The 25,843-nt window shown below is 46.5% G+C and overlaps 1 protein-coding gene across 3 annotated transcripts in view; it reads left to right on the top strand.

Moving 5' to 3' along the window:
* The window catches only part of TPCN1 (two pore segment channel 1), a 45,743-nt gene that overhangs the window by 17,018 nt on the left and 2,882 nt on the right, over positions 1 to 25,843 (top strand). For 2 of the 3 annotated variants that reach the window (XM_065646461.1, XM_065646463.1), the window contains exons 3-27: positions 3,891 to 4,015; positions 6,549 to 6,725; positions 8,028 to 8,141; positions 8,389 to 8,519; positions 9,083 to 9,171; positions 9,725 to 9,759; positions 10,330 to 10,388; positions 11,136 to 11,235; positions 12,264 to 12,380; positions 13,306 to 13,430; positions 14,683 to 14,731; positions 14,931 to 14,994; positions 16,010 to 16,054; positions 17,102 to 17,158; positions 17,248 to 17,301; positions 17,946 to 18,018; positions 18,241 to 18,348; positions 19,567 to 19,638; positions 20,472 to 20,561; positions 21,362 to 21,477; positions 22,167 to 22,213; positions 22,773 to 22,841; positions 23,259 to 23,343; positions 23,814 to 23,950; positions 25,229 to 25,309. In XM_065646461.1, coding sequence (XP_065502533.1) covers positions 3,891 to 4,015; positions 6,549 to 6,725; positions 8,028 to 8,141; positions 8,389 to 8,519; positions 9,083 to 9,171; positions 9,725 to 9,759; positions 10,330 to 10,388; positions 11,136 to 11,235; positions 12,264 to 12,380; positions 13,306 to 13,430; positions 14,683 to 14,731; positions 14,931 to 14,994; positions 16,010 to 16,054; positions 17,102 to 17,158; positions 17,248 to 17,301; positions 17,946 to 18,018; positions 18,241 to 18,348; positions 19,567 to 19,638; positions 20,472 to 20,561; positions 21,362 to 21,477; positions 22,167 to 22,213; positions 22,773 to 22,841; positions 23,259 to 23,343; positions 23,814 to 23,950; positions 25,229 to 25,309 — 2,219 coding nt within the window. Of the gene's footprint in view, positions 1 to 900; positions 1,043 to 3,890; positions 4,016 to 6,548; positions 6,726 to 8,027; positions 8,142 to 8,388; positions 8,520 to 9,082; positions 9,172 to 9,724; positions 9,760 to 10,329; positions 10,389 to 11,135; positions 11,236 to 12,263; positions 12,381 to 13,305; positions 13,431 to 14,682; positions 14,732 to 14,930; positions 14,995 to 16,009; positions 16,055 to 17,101; positions 17,159 to 17,247; positions 17,302 to 17,945; positions 18,019 to 18,240; positions 18,349 to 19,566; positions 19,639 to 20,471; positions 20,562 to 21,361; positions 21,478 to 22,166; positions 22,214 to 22,772; positions 22,842 to 23,258; positions 23,344 to 23,813; positions 23,951 to 25,228; positions 25,310 to 25,843 lie in introns of those variants that run through there. The other variant, XM_065646462.1, reaches the window with a different exon arrangement.

The raw sequence follows: 25,843 nt of genomic DNA on the forward strand, positions 1-25,843 counted from the left end.
TCCTGTGGATGTTTTCTGTCCCTTATTCCCTTCTCACCTCTGCCCCTGAGATCCCCCGCGGCCACGTGAGCTCCGAATGAGCGGAGTTTGTTTGCTCTCTCAGCCAACAGAGCGTTTTTTCCCTCCCTTAAGCAGGGAATTTGTTTTGCAAAGGGAGAGGTTTAGGCTCTGGAAAGTTTATGCTCCTTCTCTTTCTTTCTTTTTTGTTTTTTTGGTTTTTATTGTAATGATGACATATGGAAACTATTTACACAGGAGCATGCTCTGCTGCACTGAATGGAAATGTTGGAGTCCCGGCAGTATCGTTCTGGATGCCTTGTGTAAGCAGCCAGCTGGTTTTGCTTTTTCTTTTTTTTCCTCTTTTCTTTTTTCCCCCTCCCTTTCTCCCTTTTCAGGGAACGTCTGGGATAGGTTACACAAGTGTGGAAGGAAGCTTTGCCATCTGTGAACAGCTCAGTTCATTTACTTTGTTACGCCCCTTGTACGTGAACTTCACAAATATCTTTTTTTTTTTTTTTTTTTTTTTGCTGGGCGGGGAGAAGACTTTGCTGCAAGTAATCAGCACTTTGACTCCTTTCCTGTTAGTTATTCGTGAGCAAATTCTGATATATGCCAGAATAAAAGAGCAGGGCACACAGAGCCTTGCTTTACCACCATGCTCATGCTTAAAATCTGCTCTTTATCCCGCATCTAAGCCTTCCAACAACTTGCACTTAACATCCTGCTGCTAAGGCAGCAATAGGGAAACGATCTAACCAAAGTCTGAGCCACCTTCCTCAGAGGGGAGGGGAGAAAACATTTAGTTCTGCCGAGAGCGGAGGAAAATCTTTAGTGCGTGGCTTTCCCTTGAGGAAGCTGCAAAATCGAGGATCAGCTTTCGGAGGGGAGGGAGGAACTTCAGATGTGACTTGTGTCCCTCTCCCCAACTCCGAAGGCAAAGCGGTGGCTGCCATGCGGTGGAGAGAGCCGCCCGCCATCTACTTGGAGGATTACGGGAGTCCTGTGGAGCGATCCTCCTATCTCATTGAGCTCCATACTAATGGTAAACGCCGTCGGGGACGTTCTGCAGCACAAGCTGAGCGGAGCCGAGCTTGCATTAGTCTGTGTCATTGTTATCATGGGAGCAGCTGAGGAAATTAGCTAGCTGGAGGGCTGCCAAACAAACAGTCAGAGGGTTGCTTTTCAAATTTATTATTATTTTTATTATTATTTATTACCCAGATGATGCTGTTGCCTCAGGGATGCTAGATCAACCTTCTGGTACCTGATGGGAAAGGAGCTGAGCCACAAAATGCAGCTCCGCACCGGAACGCTTCACCAGGACGTTTTCTGCTGTCTGTTCCTAGAAAGATGATGTCTGGTTTAGAGGGAAGGGTTTCTTGGTTTCTAGAGTTATTTTTTTGTTTCTGATTTGCATCTTTGAGTGCTGTTTTCTATTCATAACCTTGATCTCCTTGGGACATCTCCTGTTTCAGCTGCAAGTTCTCTGTGTGAAATGCAGAGGGAGGTCCTGGCGTTTTATTGTGGTGTATCTTTTCCTAGTGCCAATTGTTTTCAAAGAGAGGTTGGTCTTTGTGAAAGAACTACATCAGGGTTAAAGGTAGTTTTGGCATCTTTTGGTAGGGTACAGTGGTTTGGTGTTTTGTTTAATGCTACAAACCTTTGCTGATTTGACCACGGGATGTTTTGATGTTCTTAAATTTTGAATGCACTGGAATGCTCCAAGAACATGGGGATATTGGAAGCAACCTCCTTAATTATGTCCCTCTTCCCCAAAAGAGCTGGTGCGGCCAAGGTGGCGATTCTGTGCGTTTTCAATATCCCCTGAACTGTGTGAGATGAATCACGCTCGGATTTTGTTTTCAAGGTGAGTTATGGAAAGGCCTGAAACTCCAGCTCCTGGGAATGTGCTGTAGAGCTGCCCAGGTGACATCGTGGATGTCACAGAGAGCTCTGGGGGTCCTTGGACAGCAGGTTACGTGCCATAGGATGTTCCGATGTACCAGTCACTTGTGCGCCTCAGCAAAACTTTGATCCCATCCGTTAAGATGGGAATGAAGGCTGGAAAATACTTGTCTTCTGGGCAGGAAAGCTCTTCAGCAGCGAGTGCAGGTTCTGGTGGAGATGTGCTCCTTCTGCAACTCTGTTAAGCATTAAATGCAAAAAGGTTTGTGCTGTCAAGCTGCAGTTTGAGGGAGTCTGTCTCTTTGAAACACATAAATAGTAACAATTAAGAACTTTTTAGAGCTCATAATGTAAAGCTACTGAATTTTGCATGTTGTTGTCATCTTTTAGTTAAAAGACAAGCAAACCCAGAAGACTGCCATTCCAGTTCTGTGGATAAAGAAAATCTCTCTCATTTATTTTTTTTTTCAAGAACTGTGCTAATTCAAAGTGTAAAAGGGGTGCGGAGGAGGAATTGGCCTCATTCAAACATTCATCCAGATTTCGAGTGGTTATTTTAAGGGCATGGGGGAAGCAAGGAAGAGAAATAGACTTAAATGCTGCAGGATTCTCAGCAATTTGAGTATGCAATCGGGAAGGTTTTCACAAATCCCAGATAAACGTTATCTTAATTTGATTTGAGCGTGGAAGAAGCAGCTGTGGCTTTGCATTGGCGCAGGGGTTTCTGCTGTTTCTCCCTATGGGTTCAGTTTTTGGCGTGGACTCTCCCTGCTCCTGCGGGTGTTCTAGAAAGACTGAATCACGAATTCAGTGCGGATGATTTTGTTGTCGCAAAGAGATGCAGCAAATGCTCAGCATGCTGTCATGAGAGAGGGAAAGAACCTCATTGTAATTTTTTTCCCACTCTTGGATAACTTCTCGTAAGACAGAGCGGACAAGCTACCGCATCACCAGCTCCTGTGCTCATAAAATGGGGGAAATCAGCACTTTTGCACTAGGAAGATCATTTTTACATGTACCCTCTTTGGGAACATGAGGCGCTGGAGGAGTGAAGTCTCTACTGAGAGCAAGAAGAACCGTGTGGTTTGGGTAATGATTGAAACTCAGGAGAACTGAGTGTGTGGTTCCACGCACAGCCCTGAGCAGGTAGAATGTAAAAAATGGCAAGTATTCTGGAGTTTATATACATGCCCTGCATAGTTCTCCCATGGGAAGTGCACTATGTGTGTGTAACTGTGCTTGGGAGTTGCCTTTTGCAATAGAATTGTATTTTTTAAATGAAGTCTTTAGCTACGAAATCTAGTACAAATGTTCATTGTTTTATAGTGCTCTGCTGATAAGACACACTCTTAGAAATTTCAAAATCGACCTGTGGGATATGAACAGAAAATTAATCTCGCTGTTTGCTTTCATCAGAGGAGTGTTGGTACTTACCTGCACGAAAAGAGCGTTGCAGAATTGCATTGTTTAATGACTTTGTAGAGCTCTGAAAAATGAGGCTTTCTATTAAAAATAGCGTACTATACAGCGTCTATACTCAGCCTGCTTTCCCTTGCCTATGGTAGTCCTGTACTCTATTCTTCCACGGTCTCTCCTACCATTAAATGCAAAAAGCGGTGTTTCTTTAGCAAGCCCACCTTTATTTTGGGGGTTAGACACCCTTGGAGACTTGCAGCTGTTAACTACGAACATGACAGCACAGATATTCTGAGCCAGGAGACCTGCTTATTGTCTTAAATCAGATGCCGTCTCTTCTGACGATCTTCTGGGAGCATTCCCGTGTTGAAGGGCTGAGTTTGAGCGTGTCCCTGAAAATCGCCTACATGGGAAGAGTCCATTTGTCTGTGTACGAGCTGCTGGTTTTCTGGGTACTCTGCCACCTCTCGATGCTTGTCTCCGGTACCAGTGCCTGGCTTGTTTGAGTTCCTCCTCATCAATCTCAGCTCGCTTAACTGTAAATCAATTTTGCTCTTGTTCTGCTGCAGATGGAGGTAGCTATGACGTTATTAACGATGCATCCAGCCCCGCTGCGGGGGACGGCTGCGCGCAGCAAAGCTCTGCCCGGCACAACTGGGAGATGAACTACCAGGAGGCAGCGATCTACCTCCAGGTGAGCCCGGCTGGTTTGTACTGTGTGAAAATGGGCTTCTGAAGCTACGGGAGTTCTTGACAAGAAACAAAGAGCTTCAGTTTGAGGTTAAAAAATCGGTGCTTTGCAAGGAAAACCGCTCGAAGAGTGGGGGGATGCTGGAAGCACCTTCAGATGGGCTCTGGCAAGTCATTTGGGAGCAACTGAACAAGCTGCCCACCCTCTCCCAGCTCTCCCAGCACCACGGACTCTGTTAGAGGGGTTCAGCACATGTTCAGCTCTGCCACCTTGCCGTGGAGATTTCGGTGACTTGTCATAGGTCGTCGTTACATCCCTTCAGTTGCTCCAGGAGGGATGGTCAGTGTTCTCCTGAGACACCTCGTGTTCTGGAGCTGCAGGTCCTAATCCTGCCTTGGCCGCGCATTTGGTGGGTGGCCCTGGGATGTTCGTTTAGCATCGCTCAAGCCCTGCAGGTCGTGTAAGACACAAGAGAAGGCAGAGGTCTTGGTTTCTACAGGCAGAAAGCACGCCAAGATTAGGATTGGCCCAGGAGTGAAATTTATCCTATTTAAAAAGAAAAAAAACAGCAAACAAACAAACCAACCAGCCCCACCCTTGCTCCAGTTACATGAAACACCATTGTTAAATCAACGAAGTTGTAATATTTTTAAGATGACTGATGTGATGAATTAGCTACCAAAACTGAGCTTCTCCCAGAGCTGGCCAGTCTGAAATTGCTACTGGTTCCCTTACTGTCCTTCCTTCCCTCTTTGTTCCCTTTCAACAGCTCTGCATTGCAGCTTGAGATGATTTGGACCCTGTTAGAATATTTTTTTTTTTTTTTTTTTTTTTTGTTCAAGTCACTGCAAGGTGATTGAAGCCATTTGTTCCTCCCTGCTCTGACATTTGAAAACCAGCTAGGCTGGGACCTTGGTAACGCTTCGGCTTAGTCCTGTGCGAGAGCAGCACTGAGCATTATAACAGCAGCTCCAGCCCCTCCCGGGCTTTTGTTTAAAGTCCTGATTATTGGAGATGCTCTGCAAAGGGTCATTGAGCTGCTGCGGTGGCTGATGGTGATGTACTCAGCAGGCTTGGCCCTTCGCGTGCGGATTATTCTTGCTGCTGCCTTGACCAATGGTCATGATGACAATGTCCTTGAAATGAAGTAGGCAGAACTTAAAGAGCATGCAGATTGTTTATTTGCACCAGTAGCTGCAGGCGAGAGGGTCTTATCTGAATAAGAGGACTTTGCTGTCCAGCGACGTTTTGAATCGCTTGGCTACCAAGAGGTGGAATTTAGACTGTTTTTCATTCGGCAAGTGTGTTTTGTCAGGCGTGAAGAAGAATGCCCCGCTGATTGAAGCCAGCGCTCTCTCCGAGTTGGTGGGGGGACGTGTTTTATGGAGCTGGCTGCTGCGTTTTGTCCTGCTCGCAATCTGGCTCGCTGACCCGGCAGCGTTTGTTTGTTTGTTCTTAAACAGAATGCGAGCTTGCCTGTGAGAGAGGAGTAAATGAGAAACGTTTGAAACCCTCTTCTGAATTAGTCTCGAGAATGCTTCACTTCTTCAAGGAGCTCCTGTTTCCTGACCTTGTTATTGATTTGCAATCACAGTTATTCTGCTTTGATAGTAATAGCTTACTGTCCTTACAGTAATTGCTTACCTGGAAAGATGTTAATTTAAAAAAAAAAATAGCAACAACAACCAACTTCTTGTGCATCTGAGTGTCTCAGCTAGGGAAAAATGATCTCTTATGACAGTTTCCAAGAGGCTGCAAGTTTCCTGTGAGTGACTAAAGCTCCCTTGCTTAAACCATTAACTCAAGAAAGAGAAGCTCTTAGGTGGTTCTGCATGAAAAACCCCTAAATTCTCCCCAAACTAAGTTTTGTCCTAGAGGTAAAAATAGTAATGATGTAGCTGTTTAAAAATCAGTCGTAGGCAAACTGTTAAGATGGAGTATGTGATCTTTTAATGTTATTTAAGCTTCCTAGTTAAGAGAGAATGACAAATCAGCATAGAGACTTGTTAATTTTTCATGGAATCTGTGTCCCCGCATTCCTGAAGCAGAAAACACGGCGTGTGCTCCAGTGTTTTCTCCCAGACATTTTGCAAGGTCAAGATAAGGAGGAGCAACTGTCAGCGAGGTGCCCTGGAGCTTATCTGCTTGTTTTTATGTTCTGTCCCGGAGAAGTCTAATCAAATAACTCTGTAAACATGTGGAAGTGGTTGCGAGTAAATGAAGTGCTGTGTTCCTGTCGGGATGCTGGCTAAAGTTTCTTTCCCTGCCTTTTTAAACTCTTTCAGCACTCTTCCTCGTCTTGAAAAGGCTCAAGGGTTTCTGAAGCGGGGGTTTGTGGATATTAATGAGTTTCATTACTGAAATATGTGTAGAGTTCATTCCTCAATAAACAGACCGATGTCAGGCTGTAACGTGGGAATAGGCTGTTGGGATTTGTATCTAATCCTTATAAAAACCTGCATTCCTCACGTGGAAAGCTCTATTACAGTACTGAGAGTCAGTAATGCTCTTCTCCTCTTTATTCCTGCTGCCTTAGGAAGGAGAAAATAACGATAAGTTCTTCACTCACCCCAAAAATGCCAAAGCACTCGCTGCCTACCTCTTTGCACACAATCACCTGTTCTACCTGATGGAGCTGAGCACGGCGCTGCTTCTCCTGTTGCTGTCTCTCTGCGAGGCGCCAGCTGTTCCCATGCTCCGTCTTGGCATCTTTGTAAGTACTTTGGGGCAAAATGAAGAAGTTGGCCTGTTTTGCAGAGGTGGGTAAGAGGAAAAAGAAGGTTAAACATAGAGGAAGAAGGTAGCAGTAGTAGGAAGAAAAATCTGCCTGGCTTGTTCTGTAGATTGGTTGTCAACAGATACACCAGCCAGCAAAAACATCCTTTTTTCATCAGATGTCCATAGACCACAATGAAAGGGACACTTATTTCATATTACCCATTTGCGCAGTTCTTAAATTTTGTAGCTGTTTGAGAAGCGTGCGGTTTGTGCTTTTTTGTGAGAACTCAATCTGTGTGCTCTGCCAGGTTGGTTTTAAAGTCATCGTCAGGGTTGGTGCCATTACCCCGGCACTGCCTAGAACACGAACGGAGCTCAGTGTGGGGACAGGTTGCTAAACCTTCTCCTGTCCTCGCCTCCCAGTGCTGTGAGGACTCTTTTTACTCTGTGAGTTCAAGTTTTTTTGCCTAACCTTCACACAATGCAGGTTGAGAGAAGTGATAGACAAGCTGGTGTGTACTGTTGTCAGTCCACAACCATTTCACGAGGTACCAGTGCAAGGAGCTGCGGGCGGGAGAATCTACATCTGTTTTTCGAGCTGTTAATGGCACCCTAGGACCATACCAGGGGTGTAAAACAGCCGTGACAACCTTGGGGTCAAAGCGTTGCTCAAAATGAGCCAGAGCTGCGTAACTCAATTTGGGTTTTGAGCTGAGGCTGTAAGAAAATACCGTCATCATCTATGTGGTGCAGTTTGCATCTTCCGACGGTCCTTCAGCACTGCCAAAAGCTGCCTTCTGTTCCAGAGCTTCATCAGGACCCTGTCTGTGGTTGTCCAGAACATTTATTTCAAGAGAAAAGCCTTCTCTATATAAATTTTCTCTGCCTAGCAGCTTTTCTTTCTGTGTTTTACTAAAAAAAATAACTGTCTCATACTTTTTAAAAAGGTTTTTGCTTGAGTTGCTGGTGTCTTGCCCTTTTGTTTCAAATGTTTCAATACATTTTTTCTATATGTTATTCAAGTCCAAAAGGGACATGGATTTCCAGGAAATTCTGGGCTGATACCGAACAGAGGAAGATTCTATAGGCTTTAATAAAAGCACAAAGCAATAAATATAGAAGCTTTGAAAAACGGAGTGCTGTGCTAGCTTTAAGAGCGACCTTGTGGTTTCACAGAGCTGTGCTCAGATTATTGTCAAACCCGCGTGCTTCTTAAAAAAGGCCGGGCAGAAATGCGGCCTCCGTGCTGCTGTTTGTAACCAGAAGCACTGGTTTGAGCTTTGCTGTGTTGTGACAGGTCCACGCAACCCTGGAGCTGTTCGCGTTAATCGTGGTAGTCTTTGAACTCTCCATGAAGATGAGGTGGCTGGGCTTCCAAACCTTTATCAGGCACAAAAGGACTATGGTGAAGGTAAGTTTTTGATCTGATTGTCAATGTTTCTCCTTCGGTGTCTTTGGGAACCAAAGAACTGGATGACTACAGTAGCAGCAATGACTTAGCCTTGTATTCCAGCTGCCAAATGATTCTCTAAGCTCTCGGAGGTACCTCCCACCCTTAAAGTGTCCAAATAAACAGGTGGTCGGCGAGAGCTTTGCCTTTCCCAAAAGGAGACTGCAGCTGTGGCTCCCATGAAACCCCTTTTTTTTTTTTTTTTCAGACGTGCGTGCTGTTTGTGCAGTTCATAGAGGCCATCGTGGTGTTGGTGCGCCAAACCTCGCACGTCCGGATCACGAGAGCTCTGCGCTGTATCTTCTTGGTCGACTGCCGGTACTGCGGTGCCGTCCGGAGGTGAGTGGGGTTTTCTGCTGTTGTGCCCGGGACTGGGGCGGACAAAAAGCGCTCTGATCCTGCAGGTAGCTCAGGAAAATAAATGTCTTTTGTGGGCATTTCAGATCTCTGAGATCTTTTGTGATTCCGACTGAAGTGTACCCAGTGTCTTGCCTGCGTAGGGAAATCTCGTAGCTTTGGATGTGCTCACAGTACACGGTGTTTATGTGTCCTGTCCTCAGCTGCATAACTACCTAAGAGACCACAACATGTGGATGTGGCTGTATTGTTTCTGGCTCTGAGGTTTGCCTGTAAACTGCACAATGAATCACGGAGCCAATCTTGAGTCTGGAGAAGGAAAGCTGACAGTGTGACATTAGTATTGTTTGCAGTATCTGAGAGCTGAATGCAAAGGAAAGATTAGGTAACTTGGAAACAATTTACCTAGATTTCTACTTGTAATCCTTAGTGGGAGTGGGAAGAAGGTCCTCAAGTATGGTGTGTGTTGTTTGTTTAGTTTTTCCTGCCAACCCAAGGGAGAAAACGTGCAAGTCTTAGTTTATTAATATTTTCTCATTTTTCAGAAATCTGCGGCAGATCTTCCAGTCCCTCCCACCATTTATTGACATTCTTCTCCTCCTGCTTTTCTTCATGGTGATTTTTGCCATCCTGGGTGAGTTGTGTTTATGGAAGGTGTAGTGATACGCTTAACCAGTTGTCCAAAAGCAATAGAAACAACCTGGATGAAAATAAAGCTGATCAGATTCAGAGTCCTGCCGGGGTCTTCTGTTTATCCCATTTCGTCCGCAGTCATGTGGAAGGCAGAATTAAAGATCCACAAAATGTAGGAGGTGGGGTTTTGATCTTGAGACAAAGGTCCTTTTGAGCTCTTCCAGAGGAGAGTCTGTGGTGTGTGTGGTTCTAATCTAAACTCCCACAAATGCCTGTGTGTCTGTCGTGTATCTACTGTCCTCAGGCTGTGTTTGTTCTCTGAACAGATGAGTGAAATCCCAATGACACATATTGGCAAATCTGTGTGGAGAAGGCCTTCCAGATACTCTCCTCTTCCTGGTGTCAGAGAGGGCTTACTCTGAGCGTGACCTTCTCTTGGGATCAGAGAATCACCTCTCTGCTGATTGACATTGAATATTGTTTTAACTCTTCATTTTTGTTTGTTCTTTCCCCCTTTCTTCTCTTCTCCTCTACCTTCCCTGCTGCTTCTCCAGGTTTTTACTTGTTTTCTCCTAACCACTCAGATCCGGTGAGTATTGCTGATTGTCCCATTTTGACCAGTTGAGAACCAAACATTACTGTGTAATGTAGATTGTGTGGTGGCCTGGGAGGCCAGAGGCTGCTGAGCAGCGTTACCCTGATTTACCCCGATGGGAAGGAAGCCACTGCAGAGAACTTCTTCAAAGACAGGATGTAGATGTTCCTTGTTCTTGGTGTCTTAATTCAGTGAAACGAGACACCTGCCACTGTCCCCAGGGGAGGAAGGTGTCTGGGTGAGAGCTTGGTCACCTAAGGCTGTGGCAGAGTCCAGCAGCCACTGGACCTTCTGCTGCTGTGCCTGTTGCTACAGGGAGTAATGGCTACAAAAATGTATAGATGAGCTTTAAATGGTTTAACTCATCATATGTTATGTTTTAACTCTCAGGGACCTTTAAAAAGGACCCAGTTCTAAAGTACCCTTTCCCTAGGAGGCGTCGGGGAATGATAGAAGTGCCTGTATTCAAGTGGGTGGGTGGGTTGTTTGTTTCGTGGGTTTTTTATTGAATGAGATATCACTATGAAATTCTGCATGCATTTTGTAATGAGTTTTTTCTTTCAGTACTTCAATACCTTAGAGAACAGCCTGGTGAATCTCTTCGTGCTTTTGACCACTTCAAAGTAAGTTCATGGATTTCTAGCTCAGCCTTTACCTTTGTCACCAGAGAAATGTAGCAGAGCCAAGAGTTTATTTGCAGAAATGCTCTCTCCAAATGCAACCCCTTTCCTCTGCATGAGCGACAGATTTCTGGGGTCAGCTTGCATGGGAAGAACTGGTACTTGGTTTTGGTAACTCAGGTGCAGAGTTACCTCTGAGCAACTCAGACCACTTCATCTCTATGAGGGCAATGAGGGAGGAAACAGCTTTATTAGGCCTGGCTCCAAGAAAGGAAAGTTTCTATTTGTGCTCCTTTGTCAGCTGACAGTTTGCTATTGTGAAGTGACTTCCTATTCCTCTGCTTTACTTCACCTATCTGCTCGGCAAGGGGGATAACAACAGTGAGTAAATATTGATCTGCTGTCAGGGAGGATTAGGAAATTAGCAAAGGATGGAATAAATCTTAGGCGGCAACACTTTTACACCAAGGCTGCATTGCTGTTGTCGCTGAGTGTTAAAGCACAACCCTTCGCCACCTTACAAATCCCCTTTGGTTTTCAGGACGTGGGGAATATGCTTTTCATATTTATTTTTTCATTATGCCCCTGTGTCTTTGCTGCTTGTCACTGTGCGCAAACTTCTGCGTGACGACCGACCGCGTGTTTTGCAGATACGTGCAGATCTTTGGATGTGGGTTTACACACAGACCTGAGCCCTGTGCTCTTGCCTTTCTAGTGAAGTACTTAAACTTGTGTCTTTTTCGGATGCAGTTTCCCCGATGTGATGATGCCATCTTATGCCCGGAACCCCTGGTCCTGTGTCTTCTTCATAGTGTATCTCTCCATCGAGCTGTACTTCATCATGAACTTGGTGAGTCCCCTAGGGAAGCACTTGACTTCTCCCCTGCCTGACTTGGGAGTCATTGTCCAGCAGAGCCTTCCCCATTCCCCAGACTGCTCTGCAATAACTCTGAGCGAATACTTCTAGAAATGGCAGCTCTGCTACAGATAGGAGTCTTTTAATGTTTAACCACAAGGAATGGAATTAAATCACAGAAAACAGAATATGAATATCTTTCAACTTGTGTCACATTAATATCATGCTTGGAGTGACATACTCAGTTTCATGAGATTTATTGTCCTTTTCTGTCGTAATTATTTATCATAAAATGGCATTTTGTTATCTGGGCTTGCCTGAAATCCTTTGTAAATCAGCTTGAAGGGGATGGAATTACTGAGTGTGGCGGGACTTGAAGAGTGTGGGTAACTGCAGTGTGAGCGCCAGGCTGCTGTGCTGCCTCTGCTCCTGGCAGCATCTGGGGCCAGAGCAGCTCAGGTGAGGAGGTGAGTGGTGGAAAAGGGGCTGCCAGAGGAATTGAGGAATTCTGCAGCCCGAGGCAAGTGATTTGATGCAGGTATTGGGCTTGGATTTCACTGCTGCTGTCCTAGATGGAGGGTTGGTTTTGATGTGTGTTTGTCAAAGCTCCCTGGAATCGTGAGTCCAGAGACCAGCCCTCCAAACCTGCTTTCCAGGAAGAGATCTGGGCATTTTAACGAATGTTTAGGTATTGTTTTCTGTTGCCATGTGCGGGATTTAGCCTTCACTCTTAACACCACTAGCGGGTGTTAGGTGGCCAGAAATATCTGGACTGTGTCCTGGGAGTGGGTCAGTGTGTGTGCAATGTGCTTAGTGATCCCTTTGTGGGATCCCTGACGGCCAAGGGACCCTTGCTGGCTCTGTTCTGCCTCCGGGTAGCACGTAGTGAATTCCTCCTGCAGGCAATGCCTCTCCTCGCCTCTCTAGCCTGGATGTTCCTGCCCCTTCGAGAACCACCGGCTCAGGCAGCTGCAGAGCATATGGATCAAAACGTGACTTTCTCCCCTCTCCTATCTCTGCAGCTTCTCGCTGTGGTGTTTGACACTTTCAATGACATCGAGAAGAGGAAGTTTAAGTCCTTGCTGCTGCACAAGCGCACGGCCATCCAGCACGCGTACCGCTTGCTGATCACCAAACAGGTACGGGGCTCTGCTGGGAACGGCCCGGGCTGCGGCAGCGATGTTTGGAGAACACCAGTGCTCTGGAGTGTTTAAAGAACATGTTCCAGAAAAGATGATTTGTGTCTGTCGACTGTAATCATAGTCACCAAGGGCTACTGGTTTTTTGCATTTGTGTAACTTGTTTAGAACTGTTTCTGGAGAAAAACCAAACTAGTCTGAATTTCAGCCCCATGTGAGATTATGGAAGTGTCTTGATAAAATGAGTGAAATTTGTTCTGGAGTGCATGCGATCGTTGATTTCTCTCTGATTCAGTGTGGATCACTTGAACTCGCTTCTCAAGCACCAGTACTTAGAGGAGGGGTGGGTTATACACATGAAGGCACAGTACAGCTGCCAGATACTGTGTGACTAAATGGTGCAGAAACTGAAGTGATTCACCCACAAACAGGCAGTGGGGACAGAGCATTTCGGGGAGAGGGTTGAGTTCTTGCTTAACTTGTGGTGCAGCAAGAGAAATAAGGCCCAAAAATAATTAACCTACTTCTAGTAGATGAGTTCGTTTTTAGGGCACATAGCTGATAGGCTTAAAAAGTGCCGGTAATGGGATCAGTTTGGCTGCCCACCGATTTCCCAAGAAGCGTGGTTGAACCCTGTTGCTTGGGGTGTCTGGTTGAACAATTTTCACGTGATAGGGCAGCAGGGAACAGCTCTGCATTTGCTGGAGGGGCTGATTGCCAGGACAGCATTCTGATCTCTGTGCCCTGGGACAAGCTCAGTATGTTAAAGTAATAGCTTAGGGTACTTTTGGGGCTTAGTTATAATGGCATCTTACGATAATGTAGAAATCCTGCTTAAAACAAATCCAGAGTGAGAATTAAATGCACAGCCTCCGTGTGCTTCTGCCCAATGTCGCTGCTTACGACAACGTGCCCTTGTTTCTAGAGGCCGTCTGGAATTTCCTTCAAGCACTTTGAAGGGCTGTTGCGGTTTTACAAGCCTCGGATGTGCGCCAGAGAGCGATATCTCACTTTCAAAGCACTGAATCAAAGCCATACTCCTTTGCTCAGGTAGGCTGGTCTTACTGCCGCACCCAGAGCAGGGATGTTGCTTCGCTTGCTGAAGCTAGGCTGCACTTTGGAGAGGGTGGCTGGGCTTCTGGAATAAAACTTGTCTGGGATGTGGGAATAGAGTAACGGGATTGAAAGGATTTGTCTGGGAAGCGGGGAGCTTGGAGGGGGGTGTACCCTGAGCCGAGGCTTTTCTGCGGAGGTGATGGAGTTCCTGCATGCCCTCTTGTGGATACAGCGCTCTGCTGGCGCTCAGCAGCCAGCCTCCCTTTCCCACCTCCCCACCAGAACAGAGGAGCGAGAAATTGAGGAACAGTGTTAAAACCTGCAAGGAACATTTCTTCACACAGTGCAGCCTCGCAGCTTAACAAGTTTTTTTGTTCTGTTTTGTTTTTTCCAGCAGCTGGCTGTGTCCCCCAGGGTTTTGTTAATTAAAATGTGGTTCTGCTGGTGCTTTCAGGACTATCATCCTCTGTGTTATGAGGCAGAGAATTACCATTCTGGCGGGTGGGTGCAGCTAACTCCAGCCAGCATGGAAAAATAGGGAATTAGAGCAAGAGACCTTCTCTTCCTTTGTTCTGGCCACAGACAGACTCAGAGCGAGTCTCCCATGAAACTGGTGCCGACGCTTCTCCTTAAAGTCAAGTGCCACAGAGAAGTATTGAAAATGACATAGGGAAAAAGTCGGAGTTCTTAAATTTAGGCGTGTAGTGACACCACTAAGAGTCTGAGAAGTTCAGCATCCTCACATTCAGACACCTAAAAGCTGTTACAGGCCTGACCCCGAGCACCTAGACAGGCACTCGTGTTTTATGAGTTCCTTTGCTTTCACGTCCTTTTTCAAATTTCATTGTTACCTTGAAAAGAAAATGTGCAAAGACCTTGGAAAAGGACTGTACAAGTAATTTAGACAGTCCAAGACCTCTTCATGAAGAGTAGTACAATCTCTGTCCCTTGAAGCTTGCTGTCTAAGCCTCAGGTCTCTCCTCTTGATTGTAAAATTCTGGAGTTTAGTAGATTGAGAGTTTCCTCTGAGGGCTGTAGTGTAGCAGAAAGAAATTTAGGCTTTGTACCCTGCTCTGGCTATTGCCAGACGGGGAAAAGGTTGGTATTGAGTTATATCAGGTGTGGTTGCAGTTCTAATAAGGAGTTAATAACTTCCAGGGACTCTCTACTGATGATGCCTGACAAGGACAATTAAGGATCTAATCAACTCCAGGGCTCTGATCAGATGCTTCTTTCTGTTTTGCAGTCTAAAGGATTTTTACAATTTCTATGAAGTTGTTGGCTTAAAATGGAAGGTAAATATTTATTGGATGGAGAAGAGGGGAAGGGCGTGTGGGAGGGAGAGCAAAGGAGGCCAGTGATTAAAGAGGAGGTGGGTAAGAAACAGAGATGATCTAAAAGAAAAAGGCGATGGGGATGAGGTGAGTCTCCATCACTGCGCATTATTTGTATGGATGTAGCATTGACTTCTGATCGTGGCTGTTCCGCTTCCAGGCAAAACGGAATCGCGAGCACTGGTTTGATGACCTTCCACGGACAGCATTCCTTATTTTTAAAGGTAACAGGCTGGGTTTTCATGACAGCATGTGTTCAACTAGCAGGAAAAGCATCACTTTACAAAGACAGGGCCATCTGACGGGACCTTCTCTTATGTCCCTGGTAAACAGCTGAGGGAAGGCCTACTAACCAACTTTCTGTGTATTCAGAGCCTTGTATTCAGAGTCTCCAAGGAAGATTTCTGCCATGTAAATGTTCCCTGTGCTCTGACCCGAACCCCAGCTTCCTTAAAATAAGAGACTTCTTGGCAGAAGCTCTGTGAGGAACCAGCCCCTGAGGTCATGGAGGGCTGTATTCCTTTCTCAGCACAGAGGTTGTATGGGGATTTGTGATTGCTGAATCTAGCCGAGTTTATAGGTTTGTGTCTCCATATCCCAGGCAGCAACTCACAGCAGTGACTGTAGAGTGGCATTTGTGTTTGTTCCTAGTCCCATGATGTGCTCGCAGCGCTCGTGCAGGTCAAGTGCAGCTGCTGGGGAAAGAGGTCTGAAATACCCATCTGTGTAATCTGTCTTGCAAATGTGATTTATTTCCCTGTTTCCAAGCTTCCTGATTGAATGTACCCATTCAGAAATAAGAACTTACCTGCAGTTCTATTTCAGTGTTGCATGCTGGTAGGTAACAGTTCACGGTATCTTAATCCAAACACACAGCTGCCGTAAGAGTTCTGCATATCTCTGCTGATGCGCTCAACCTTCCCAGACAGCACCTGTGTTGTTCCAGACACGGGCGGTGCTTCAGGAGCTGCATTGACCTCTGTCCACACCACAAAACTAGCACATAGAGAGAAAAAAAAGGCATCTTGGGGTTAAGGATAGTAAGTTCATTGCTGCTAAAATTCTAGACGAAACTCAAACTTGATCCTAAGACGTAAAAGTTAATAATCTGCTAATGTGTTTAGCTTCTGTGCTGAGGATTGGTATGGATAACGTCTCTAAGGACAAGATAGAGGAAGCTGTGTGTGTGTTATGGAGAGTCATGTAAACATTTGTTTTGTTGTGCTTCCCTTCGTGCAGGCATCAACATCCTGGTGAAGTCCCGCGTGTTCCAGTACACCATGTGTAAGTAGGAGTGATGAGCTGTCTCTCCGCTGGGCTCCCTTGGTCCCCTGGCTCTGGTACGCTGTGTCTGCCAGCCCTCGCGAGGACCTGGCGTGGTGGGGCAGGGTCTTTGCTCCGAGCCACGGCTCGTGTACGCATTCGGGAGTTTTGGCAGAGAGGGAGGGAGCTGCGTACTCACACCGACCGCTACGGTTGAGTGTCCTGGAGAAGCTCCTTGGGTCACATAATGCACTTCTGGGGCTGATTCTGTAGGAATCAGCTTGTTGCATTTGGGTAGGTTGGTGTGAGCCTTCACAAGCCTTGAGATTTTTATTTAGATGCCGAAGGATACTCGGTAAGGAACTGCCTCACCGGTCAACCCCCTTCTTGTGCGTGCACTTGAGAAGGTGCAAGCAGCATCGTTGCTGGAGGGATTGCTTGGCAACTGTACTGCCTGTGAGAATGACTCCATGTTCCTCTTCTCTAGAGGAGAAAGCGTGCTTACTCGTGGTGCTACTTGATGTGTTCTAAACCATCTGTTCCTACTCAGTATTTTTTTTTTAATGTTGGAGGAGATGCTTTTTGTACATTAGGATGCTGAACTAAAGAGGGTGGGATGGGGTGAGGAGATGTGAGTGAACAGAAGTCCTGCACCTTCGGTTCTCAGGATTTGAATGTTGGGGATCCAACAGGGCTTTGTCCTGTGCTGCTGGGGACCTAGTGGTTCTTGAGATCTCATTCTAGAACTAGGAGGAAGCTAAAATACGCAGATAACAGCATGGCAGAGTGTAATATAATGATTAGTAAAATGATGGAGCATGATTCAGAGTAGTATTTTGTTTTAGTTTTGTTTCCTTCTGAAGATAAAGATATGGCATCTGTTAAAGGCCTGGGAAAAGTCAGGGTAGAAGTTTTGCAACTCTCCCAAGTTATGAGTTAATTTGTTAGTTGAACTGGAAACACTGACCCTGCTGCTTGTCCTATGTTGTAGTCTTTTTGTTAGCCTAGAAAATGGATGTCCTCTGGCCCAGGAGTGTGTTTGCTATGGGTTTTTACTTTCTTTTCCAGATACTGTGGTTGCTGTGAATGGAATTTGGATTCTTGTTGAAACCTTCATGCTGCAAGGTAGGAAACATTGCAGCTTATTTCTTGACTATGGTGCTGGGGGACTGAATAAAGAGAAGGCTAGAAAAAGTTCCTCTTGTGTCTTGCAGGAGGGAATTTCTTCTCCAGAAACGTCCCATGGAGCTACATAGTCTTCCTCACAAGTAAGCTAATGCCTCCCAACAGAGTTGTGTCACTTCATAAGGAGCTGGGAGGGGAACAGGCAGCTCTGCCTCCAGAAGATTTTTCAGTTTGAAATTAAAACTTCGCCACAGGTGTACAGACTACTGGTCTAGAACAGCCTGGCAGGGATCGTCAGCATCCACACAGGCCCGCGTGAGCTCTGCTGCAGTCACACAGCTGCCCCGCGGCCTGGGCAGCCTCCGACCTCCGTGCAGCTCTCTGCAAAAGCTGCTGTGTTACTCCTAAAGCTGGCTTCAGCCCCGAGAGCAGAATAGCCTTGTTTGTTAGGCACAGCGTGCGAAGTGATAAGCTCCTCCAGACTTGTGAGGGCTCAGTGTGGAGTTGCTTGTGTTGCTGTGTGCTGCACTGACTGTTCCAGGAGGCATTACCAGCTCTGATCTGGCTGCAGCTGGCAGAAGTCACCATGAATACAGGAAAATGTGTTGATTCGGAGGGAAAATGTCTCTTTGGCATCTCACCGAGAACAGGGAGGATGGGTGGGAGCCTGTTAAGCCTACGTTCAGCAGTGCTGCACTTGAAGCACCACCCATCTTTGAGGACAAGCCTTTGCTTGAGTCCTCCATGTGATGCTGCTTATTAATCTTTGTATCATCTTGTTTTACAGTCTATGGTGTGGAGCTGCTCCTGAAGACCACTGGACTGGGGCCTGTCGAATACCTGTCCTCGGGCTGGAATCTGTAAGTGCACGCTGATGTTTTGTGAAAAAGGTGGTGAACGCTGTTGGGTTGGGAGATGAGTTTTTAGGCCTGCAGACGAGGCTGTCAGCAGGCTGTTGTAATTCTTCTGCCCTTGGCCTTGCACATCTTGTTAGGCTGGAGCAACACCAAGTACCTCTTCTCTGCTGAAACATTAGTGGTAAATCATTGCTCTTATTTTCTATTTTCTTTCTTTCTTTCCAGCTTTGACTTCTCAGTCACCCTGTTTGCGTTCTTGGGGCTCATGGCACTGGCGTTTAACATGGAGCCATTCTACTTCATCGTGGTCTTGAGACCTCTCCAGCTGCTGAGGTGAGACAGGAAGGCTGGGGGAGGAGGGACGAGGTGGGGGAAGAGAACAACCAGGCTTGTTTTCCATCAGTTGCGTTGAGGATCGAGCTGCTTACCAGGAAAGGGCAAGGATTGCTCTGTGGGTACGTGACCATGGCAAACAGGAATCGCGTGGGGTAATGAGATTAGCCAGAGTTATCAAAATGAATGATAACAAAAACTTGGGATGGGATACGAAACCCCGTGCTTTGGAGCTTAAGCTGATCTCTAATAGAGATCAAGGGATTTACCGGGGGCAGATTATCCTGTGTCTGCCTTTGCGGGGTTCTTACACCTCCTCTAAATTGTCTGATGCTGTTTGGAGAAAAGCTCTTCTGTCAGGGCGAGTCAGTCTGAGCCAGTTTAATAATTTCCATTGAATTACCAGAAATTACAGTTTTCAAAGGACGCTGCTTTCTAGGGTGAAGTACAACCCTGCTCTAACTGCATCTCACACTTGGAGAAAGACTGCGGCCCTGTAACCTCTCTGCAGCTTGGTGAGATGGGGCTGATTAACCCTCTCATTTCGAGGTACACGCACCTTCGCAGAACGCTTTGAGAGCCATAGGGGAAGGCATTTGAGGCAAAATGTTGTTTTGTTAAAAACAACCTAATGTAATTTAGCTCTTCAGTGAGGATTTAAAGAACACTGTATGACACTCAAGGGGGGAAAAAAAAAAAATAATGTTTTCTCTGTTGCTCCCCTGCCAAAGCCTGTGTTTGGCAGCTGTGTTTCCCTATAAAGGCTGATGGAGTTGCCAAATCTTAAATTAACAGGCACAATGTAGTTTTCTTTCATCAATTTTTATTGGGTCATGAGGGAAACACAGAAAAGCCTGTGTCTGAGAAGAGGAGTAATGAATCCTGACCCTATATACACAGCTAGTTTACGTTCTTACAATGTTTTTTTAAATAGCTATTTATGCATCACACTGTGTAAGAAGGCGTAGACGTTTCCTTGAGATTCCTCAGTCGTGTAAACACTTAGTTGAATGTGTCATAAGCATTTACGTGGGACAACGGGACGTTGTTAGGTGAACGGAAACCGCTTAGGCAAGAGCAGATCCTGCGAGTTTGGTGTCAGGAAACCTCCCATTCCTTGACCCGGCAGGTACAGAGAGCTGTGATCCTCTGTGTAACTCTTCCTAACACCACCAGGAATGTAGCAGTGTGTACATAACCGCTGGCTTCTCCTTTCAGGCTATTTAAATTGAAGAAACGCTACAGAAATGTCCTGGACACGATGTTTGAGTTGTTCCCCCGGATGGCCAGGTACTAACTTCTTCTCCTTGGGTGATGGTGGGGAGAGGGGAGCGAAGGTTTAGTGTCTAGGGCTGGGCTCAGGATGGGGACCTGTCACACCTGCTTTATGCTCTCATCTGTCAGTCGATTGTTACTGATTCTTCAGCGTGCTGCACTGGGGTGTTAAACCTCCGATTTCTTGGAGCAGGATGTGATAAGCAACACTCCAGCACCCTGGGCTGCCTCCTGGCTTTTGTGTTAGGAGGATAACTAAGAGTCGAAGCTTGTTTAATTTTTCTCCTCCATCCCAGCTTTCAGTGAGAGGGGAGGCCTGTTTTGGAGGAACATGGACGTGAATATAGTCAGCCCCAGATGTTTCCCTGTCCTTAGTACAGCCACTGGAGACCATTATTGTGAAACGGTGGGGCAGAAGGAGCTCGGGGTTTGAGTGGGGCATCCTCAGACCTTATTGCCCTGAGGAAGGGCTGTGGAGAGCATGTTAGCTCGGGAGCCCAGTTCTTGGCACAGCCTCTGCGTGCAAGGACGTGGAGAGGGCAGAAACCAGTGCGTGTTGTTCTTTATTAAAGAAACTGTGGAGAGACATTTGTTTACCAGAAAAAGGCAGACTGGGAGGAAATCCAGGCAGCTCTTTAGTTCCTCTCTTCAGTGAGTGGCAAGCTCCTTGTCCAAGGACTTCTTGAATGAGAGTGGGCAAAGAACTGCCGAGCCCCAGCGGCAGGCAGGGTGGTCTGCTGCTTCCCATGCCTTGGAAATTCCTTCCAGAGAAACCAGCCTGTGACTTTGTGTTTCCTGGTCTTAGCAACTCTTCAGCAGCACAGTACTCTCTCTGTTTTTGCCTCCAGCCTGGGTTTAACCCTGCTGATCTTCTACTATTGCTTTGCCATTGTTGGCATGGAGTTCTTTGCTGGCGTGGTCTACCCGAACTGCTGCAAGTGAGTACTGCAAATCCATTCCCCCTCTGCAGTGGGTTTGGTGCAAAGCCAGGAGCAGGGAGGCTCCGGCAGCTCTGTCTCCATGCAGAGAAGGGGAGCCAGAGGATGGGTCTGAACGGGGTTTTGTAGCTGAGGCAACATACTGGGAAAATGTAGGGGCGACACTTCACTTCTCTAGGTCGGATTGGATGAAATGGCTTTTGTGTTGCATTCGGAAAGGGAGAGAGATTCTGTGGTGGGGTTGGCTGGTTTTAATGAGCTCTGAAACTCGCCTCAGGTACCTGCACTGGGAGGACTTTTTCACAGCACACTACTTCCTAGCAGACTTCTACTGTGGCTGGAAACTCTTGTAACAGCTGCCGTAGAGCGAAGTTGAGATTTTTATCTTGGTGACACCAGAGTTGCTCTGCTGGATGTGATACATATTTAGGCCTCACTTTCTACAAGATAAATTCACCTGGTCTTGGAAGCCAAGCTGGCCTGTGCCCTTTTCATCTTAAATGATGGCAGACCACTTGGAAATGCCAAGCTTTACAGATGTGAGCCAAGGAGTGTAACTGAAACAGTTTATCTAATATAATATTTGCTGAATGATTAGAAAGACTCCATGTGGTCGCTGGGCTTGTGCTGAGCTGTGAAGGACAGGAGCTTTCTTTCAGAGAAAAAGGCAAGTGCTGGCCAAGAGGTAGAAAGTGCTATCCTGCTCACCACATTCTAAGTGTTTTAGTGTTTATAACCCATGATATTTTCCTTGCTTTTCCAGTTCTCTTCTCATTCTTTGTCCTGGTTTCTCCAACCAGCACAAGCACGGTCGCAGATTCCTACCGCTGGGTGAATCACACGGTTGGCAACAAGACAGTTGTGGAAGAAGGTTACTACTATCTCAACAACTTTGACAACATTTTGAACAGCTTTGGTAAGGGCAGTTTTGTCCATAGCAAAGACTATTCCTGAGTGCATCTGTGTTCCTGCAGAGCTGGATGGCAGGACTGTAGTGCTCGTGTGAGCCTGGGACTCTCCCAGAGAGTCCTCCTAATGCACCTCAGACACTCAGCATCCTGCTTTTTCTGTCTGGAGAACTCCAGCTGACTAATTGTGCCATAAGTGTTCTGCAAGGTAAGCAGACATCGCTTAAAAGCCAGCGTGAAGCCAGCAGATCTCTTCTGACTGGTGATCAGGCCAGATTTCCAGAGATGTTTAAGGAGGCTTTAAGTAACTACCTTTCTAAAGAACCAATAGTGATGCTAATACATTTCGTTAAACCCACTGATGAAGAATAATTTGAATGTGTTGATTACTCTCTGTGATTTTTCTTTATGTGTGAGCAGAGATGCTTATCTCCTGGAGATTTCAGAGGTCTCCACACTCTCTGGTGAAAAGAGTCAGGTCTGTTTCTGATTCTTTTAAGAAACAGAGATTAAACCATGCTCCTGATTCCGTGGGTCCAACCCCCTTTGTCTGAATTAATTGCATTGAAGAGATTTGCTGGCTGTATTGAAACTTCAGTGTCTTGCATCAGTCATCCCTGTCAAATACTTTGTCTAAGAATCACTAAAGTAGGTTTGGTTGGATAAATGGTCTGTATTTTTTCTCCCACTTGTACAGTCACGCTGTTTGAGCTGACGGTCGTCAACGACTGGTACATCATCATGGTAAGTAAACCTCAGCTGCCGCGTGTGTGTGGACAGCACAGACTTATGCCACTTGAGCTAGATCTTCCATGCCACCACCGCTTTCTTCCCCTGGCGACTGGAGATGGGCCCAACATTGTCACTTCTTGTTGCCAGACATTTGCTCCTGATCGCTGGGTGATATTTGACCTCTGGCATGCTGCTGGGCATGTTTTCTTGGGAATCTTGACCGGCCTTCAGCCCAGGTTTCACAATGCGGACAAGTGAAGTCATTCTGTATTCCAGCTTGTCACCCTGCTGTCCAAGCTGTGTTCTCACAGCAGCAAGGGTGCATAACACTCAGCCATGGGCTTAAAATGTTCTATGCGTTTGCATATAGGAACCTCTCTGCTAGCTTGGGAGGCAGGTGAGCTGCAAGGAGCAGTTGGGGCATTGGGCACTGCGCAGGCAGCCGCGGGGGCTCACTGTGGAGCTGTGAGTCAGGCAGATCGTGTTTATGCTGCTTTATGCCTGTTGGCAAGTGGTTAACAGCAGTCTTCCATCTTTTGTGCACTACTGACTTCTTCCCTCTCCTCTTTAGGAAGGGGTGACATCCCAAACCACTCACTGGAGCCGTCTTTACTTCATGATCTTTTATATTGTGACCATGGTAGGTTTCTGGACATGCTTCGTGCATCAAATAGTGGGGCTGAGGAGGGGAGGCAGCTTTTGCTGTGTTCCAGAGGGAGTTTCCATCCCTAAGTGAGGACAACTTTGTTCTTCTACAGAAACACCTTCCAGAAACAGGTGTGAGTCCTCATCACTTGCACAAAGTTGAATTTGTGGGCACTGATAAAGCTGATGCTGCACAAATCTGGGCCTGGGCTAAGGACTACAGCAGCACAGTTTTGCTCTGTCCCCTTTCTGGTTTACTGTCAGGAGTTTGCTCTCAGGTTGATGTGTGACCTGTGCATCCCCTCTGCCTTGGAGGAGCTGAGGAATGTGGAGTTGAAGCACAGATCGAATGCTCAGATTCCTGTTCCCCAGCAGCAGCCTCCTCATCTCTTCTGTTCTTGTCCTCTCCCAGGTGGTGATGACGATCATCGTGGCTTTTATTCTGGATGCTTTCGTCTTCCGCATGAACTACACTCGGAAGAATCGAGATTCAGAAGGTCAGAACTGAGGACTGGTTGACTTACAACGTTGTGTCTTTTGTCTGTAGGAGAGAATGGGCTTGGCCAGCAAAGACCAGATTATTTTTCTTTTTTTACCCTGACTTCCTAAGTCATTCTTATGCTTTTATGGTATTTCTATCTAGCCTTTCTGCTCTGTCCCAGCACTCCCCAAGAAGTGTGTGTGTATGCGTGTGTGTGTGGATTTATATAAATGTCTGTGTGTGTCCGCACATGCTTATACATATAAACTTCAACTACTTGAGCCATTTCAACAAACTTATTTGAAGATAGGATGTTCACATGCATTTCACAAAAGGAATCTAGGAAACATTACAGCACTGCAGACTGTGCCTGTACCTGGCTTGCTCCTGTGTGCTGTTAAGCTTTGCCTTCCAGGATTGTTGTAGTAGATGATGAAGCATCTCATCCTGGAGGCTTTTTTTTTTTCCTCTTTCTTGCCTCTCCAGAAGACAACGGCATTGTGCTGGAGAAGGAGATCTTCAAGGAGGAAGTGGTTGGCATAATCGAGCTGTACAAACGGAGCTCAGCTGCCACCGAAACCACTGAGCTGCAGAAGATCGTTTTGCAGATGGACAAATATGGGGTAAGAGAAAACACTTCCTGCAAGTTCTCAGTTTTGGGGGAGGAAGGCGTGCCAGGGCCACAAATGCCTTTGAGCTGGCTTAAGAGAGGAGCTGCGTGTGTCACCTTAGTGTTGAGAGCTGAGCTGCTGCAGGGACCCTGCAGCCCTGGCACAAAGTTTTGCTGCTCTAGAAAAGCAGCAACTGAATTTCCTCTGCTCTCTGAGTAGACTTAACCGAGGCTCGTTGCTACAACCCACAAACTTCTCTTAGAACCGTCCTGGCCCAGCACCAGCTGGAAAAAGCAGATTGATTTTTCTCTAAGGAAACTACTGTCTTGTAGTTCTCCTGCCTCTCTCTGTGCCATCGTACACCTGGGCTTGGAGAGTCCCGAAGCATGATGCAGCAATCTGATGGTATCGATTCCAAACCCCAGCCTTCCTTTCTCCATGGCACTGTGTACATTTCCATTCCAAAATAGGATAGGCAATTGGAAAAATGAGCTGAGCTGGGCAACTGCTCTTGTCTCAGAACTGTTGTCTCGTGCATCTGGGAAGAGCTTAAGTGGTTATTTCAATAATATCCATTATATTCTTGTATCCCACTACAAAGCGCAGGTGCTACAGTCTCTTAGGCAACCTTTATTTGCTTTGGTTGGCTTGGTAGTTGAACGCTGAGCTCTTGTTCACACAGACAAAATTCAAAATAGTGGCAATGATACTGATGAGAAGCAGTTTTTGAGACAAACCAAAGGAAGGTGGTGTCCTTGGCCTTGCAATGGAGTCCAGAATGATGATGCCAGACCTGACTTTTCTTTTGCTTCTGAACCATATTCATATAACTCCTGTGGTCAGAGAGTAATTTAGACTTCAGCTCTTTGCTTACATGATTTAAGAATTCCAGGCCCACAGAGTAAATGTGTGGTCTAGCCAAGCAGGACCTGAAATTGTTCTTAGATGGGATCTTATTTGGAAGCTTGGGTCTGAGCCTTGTTCCAGGCACTGATGTTGTGTTCATCTCACTAAATTAAGCACCAGACGCATCTGTCCAAGCTCCAGCTCCCTCTGTCGCCGTTGGGGATCTGCTCAGTGTGACTCATCCTGTATTTGTTTAGGTGATGTGCACCCTAAAACACCTTTCTCCTGTGACAATAAGAGCCCAGGGTAGTCCGAGTTCATCAGTGGGTGATGGGTGTCTGCATGCAGGATGCCTGAAGTTCATGTGTACTACTCAGTGACTGATGAAAGTTTTTTTGTTTTGTTTTTTTTTTTTTCCTCCTTCTCCTCCCCGCAACTCTTTAGCAAATGTCAACGTTGTTTCTGGGACGCAGATCAAGGACCAAGAGTGACTTGAGTATGAAGATGTATGAGGAGGAGATCCAGGTATGTGGGCCTGAGTTGGAAATCTCTGCAAGTCTGTGGTGAGCAGAACATCACTTAGAATAACAAACCATCCTTTGAAACACCAGAGGCCTTCTTCCTCCAAATCCTGGGCAGGCAACTGTGTGCTCTGTGAGGAGGGTGGGCGGTAGATGAAATGTATTTCAGATTTATCCATTCTGGCACTCGGGGGCTTTCTTAAACCACAGAGGAGCGTGTCGGAGCCTCCTCAGCAGGTCCAGGTGCCCGGCTGCCAGGTTTGTGTTGGCAGAGCCGCGGTAACCGGGTGCTTGGCGTGTGCGTCAGCATCCAGCCTGGCCGGGCTCCCGAGGTGTTTGCTGGGGCCAGGAGCACATGCGTGGCGTGTTCCCGGGGCTTGGCTGCTGGGCGCTAATTAGTTAGACTACTGGAATGTGATTGTGTTTGAGCTTGGGTGTGTCTGTCTGACGCAGAACCTGAGTGTTTCCCAGGCAGAGCACTGCTTGGTCATGAGCAATGCTGCCTGGTTTGCCGTCAGAATTAGGCTGACAAGGATGG

The sequence above is a fragment of the Caloenas nicobarica genome, chromosome 16 (assembly GCF_036013445.1).
Source record: "Caloenas nicobarica isolate bCalNic1 chromosome 16, bCalNic1.hap1, whole genome shotgun sequence".
NCBI classification, from domain to species: domain Eukaryota; kingdom Metazoa; phylum Chordata; class Aves; order Columbiformes; family Columbidae; genus Caloenas; species Caloenas nicobarica.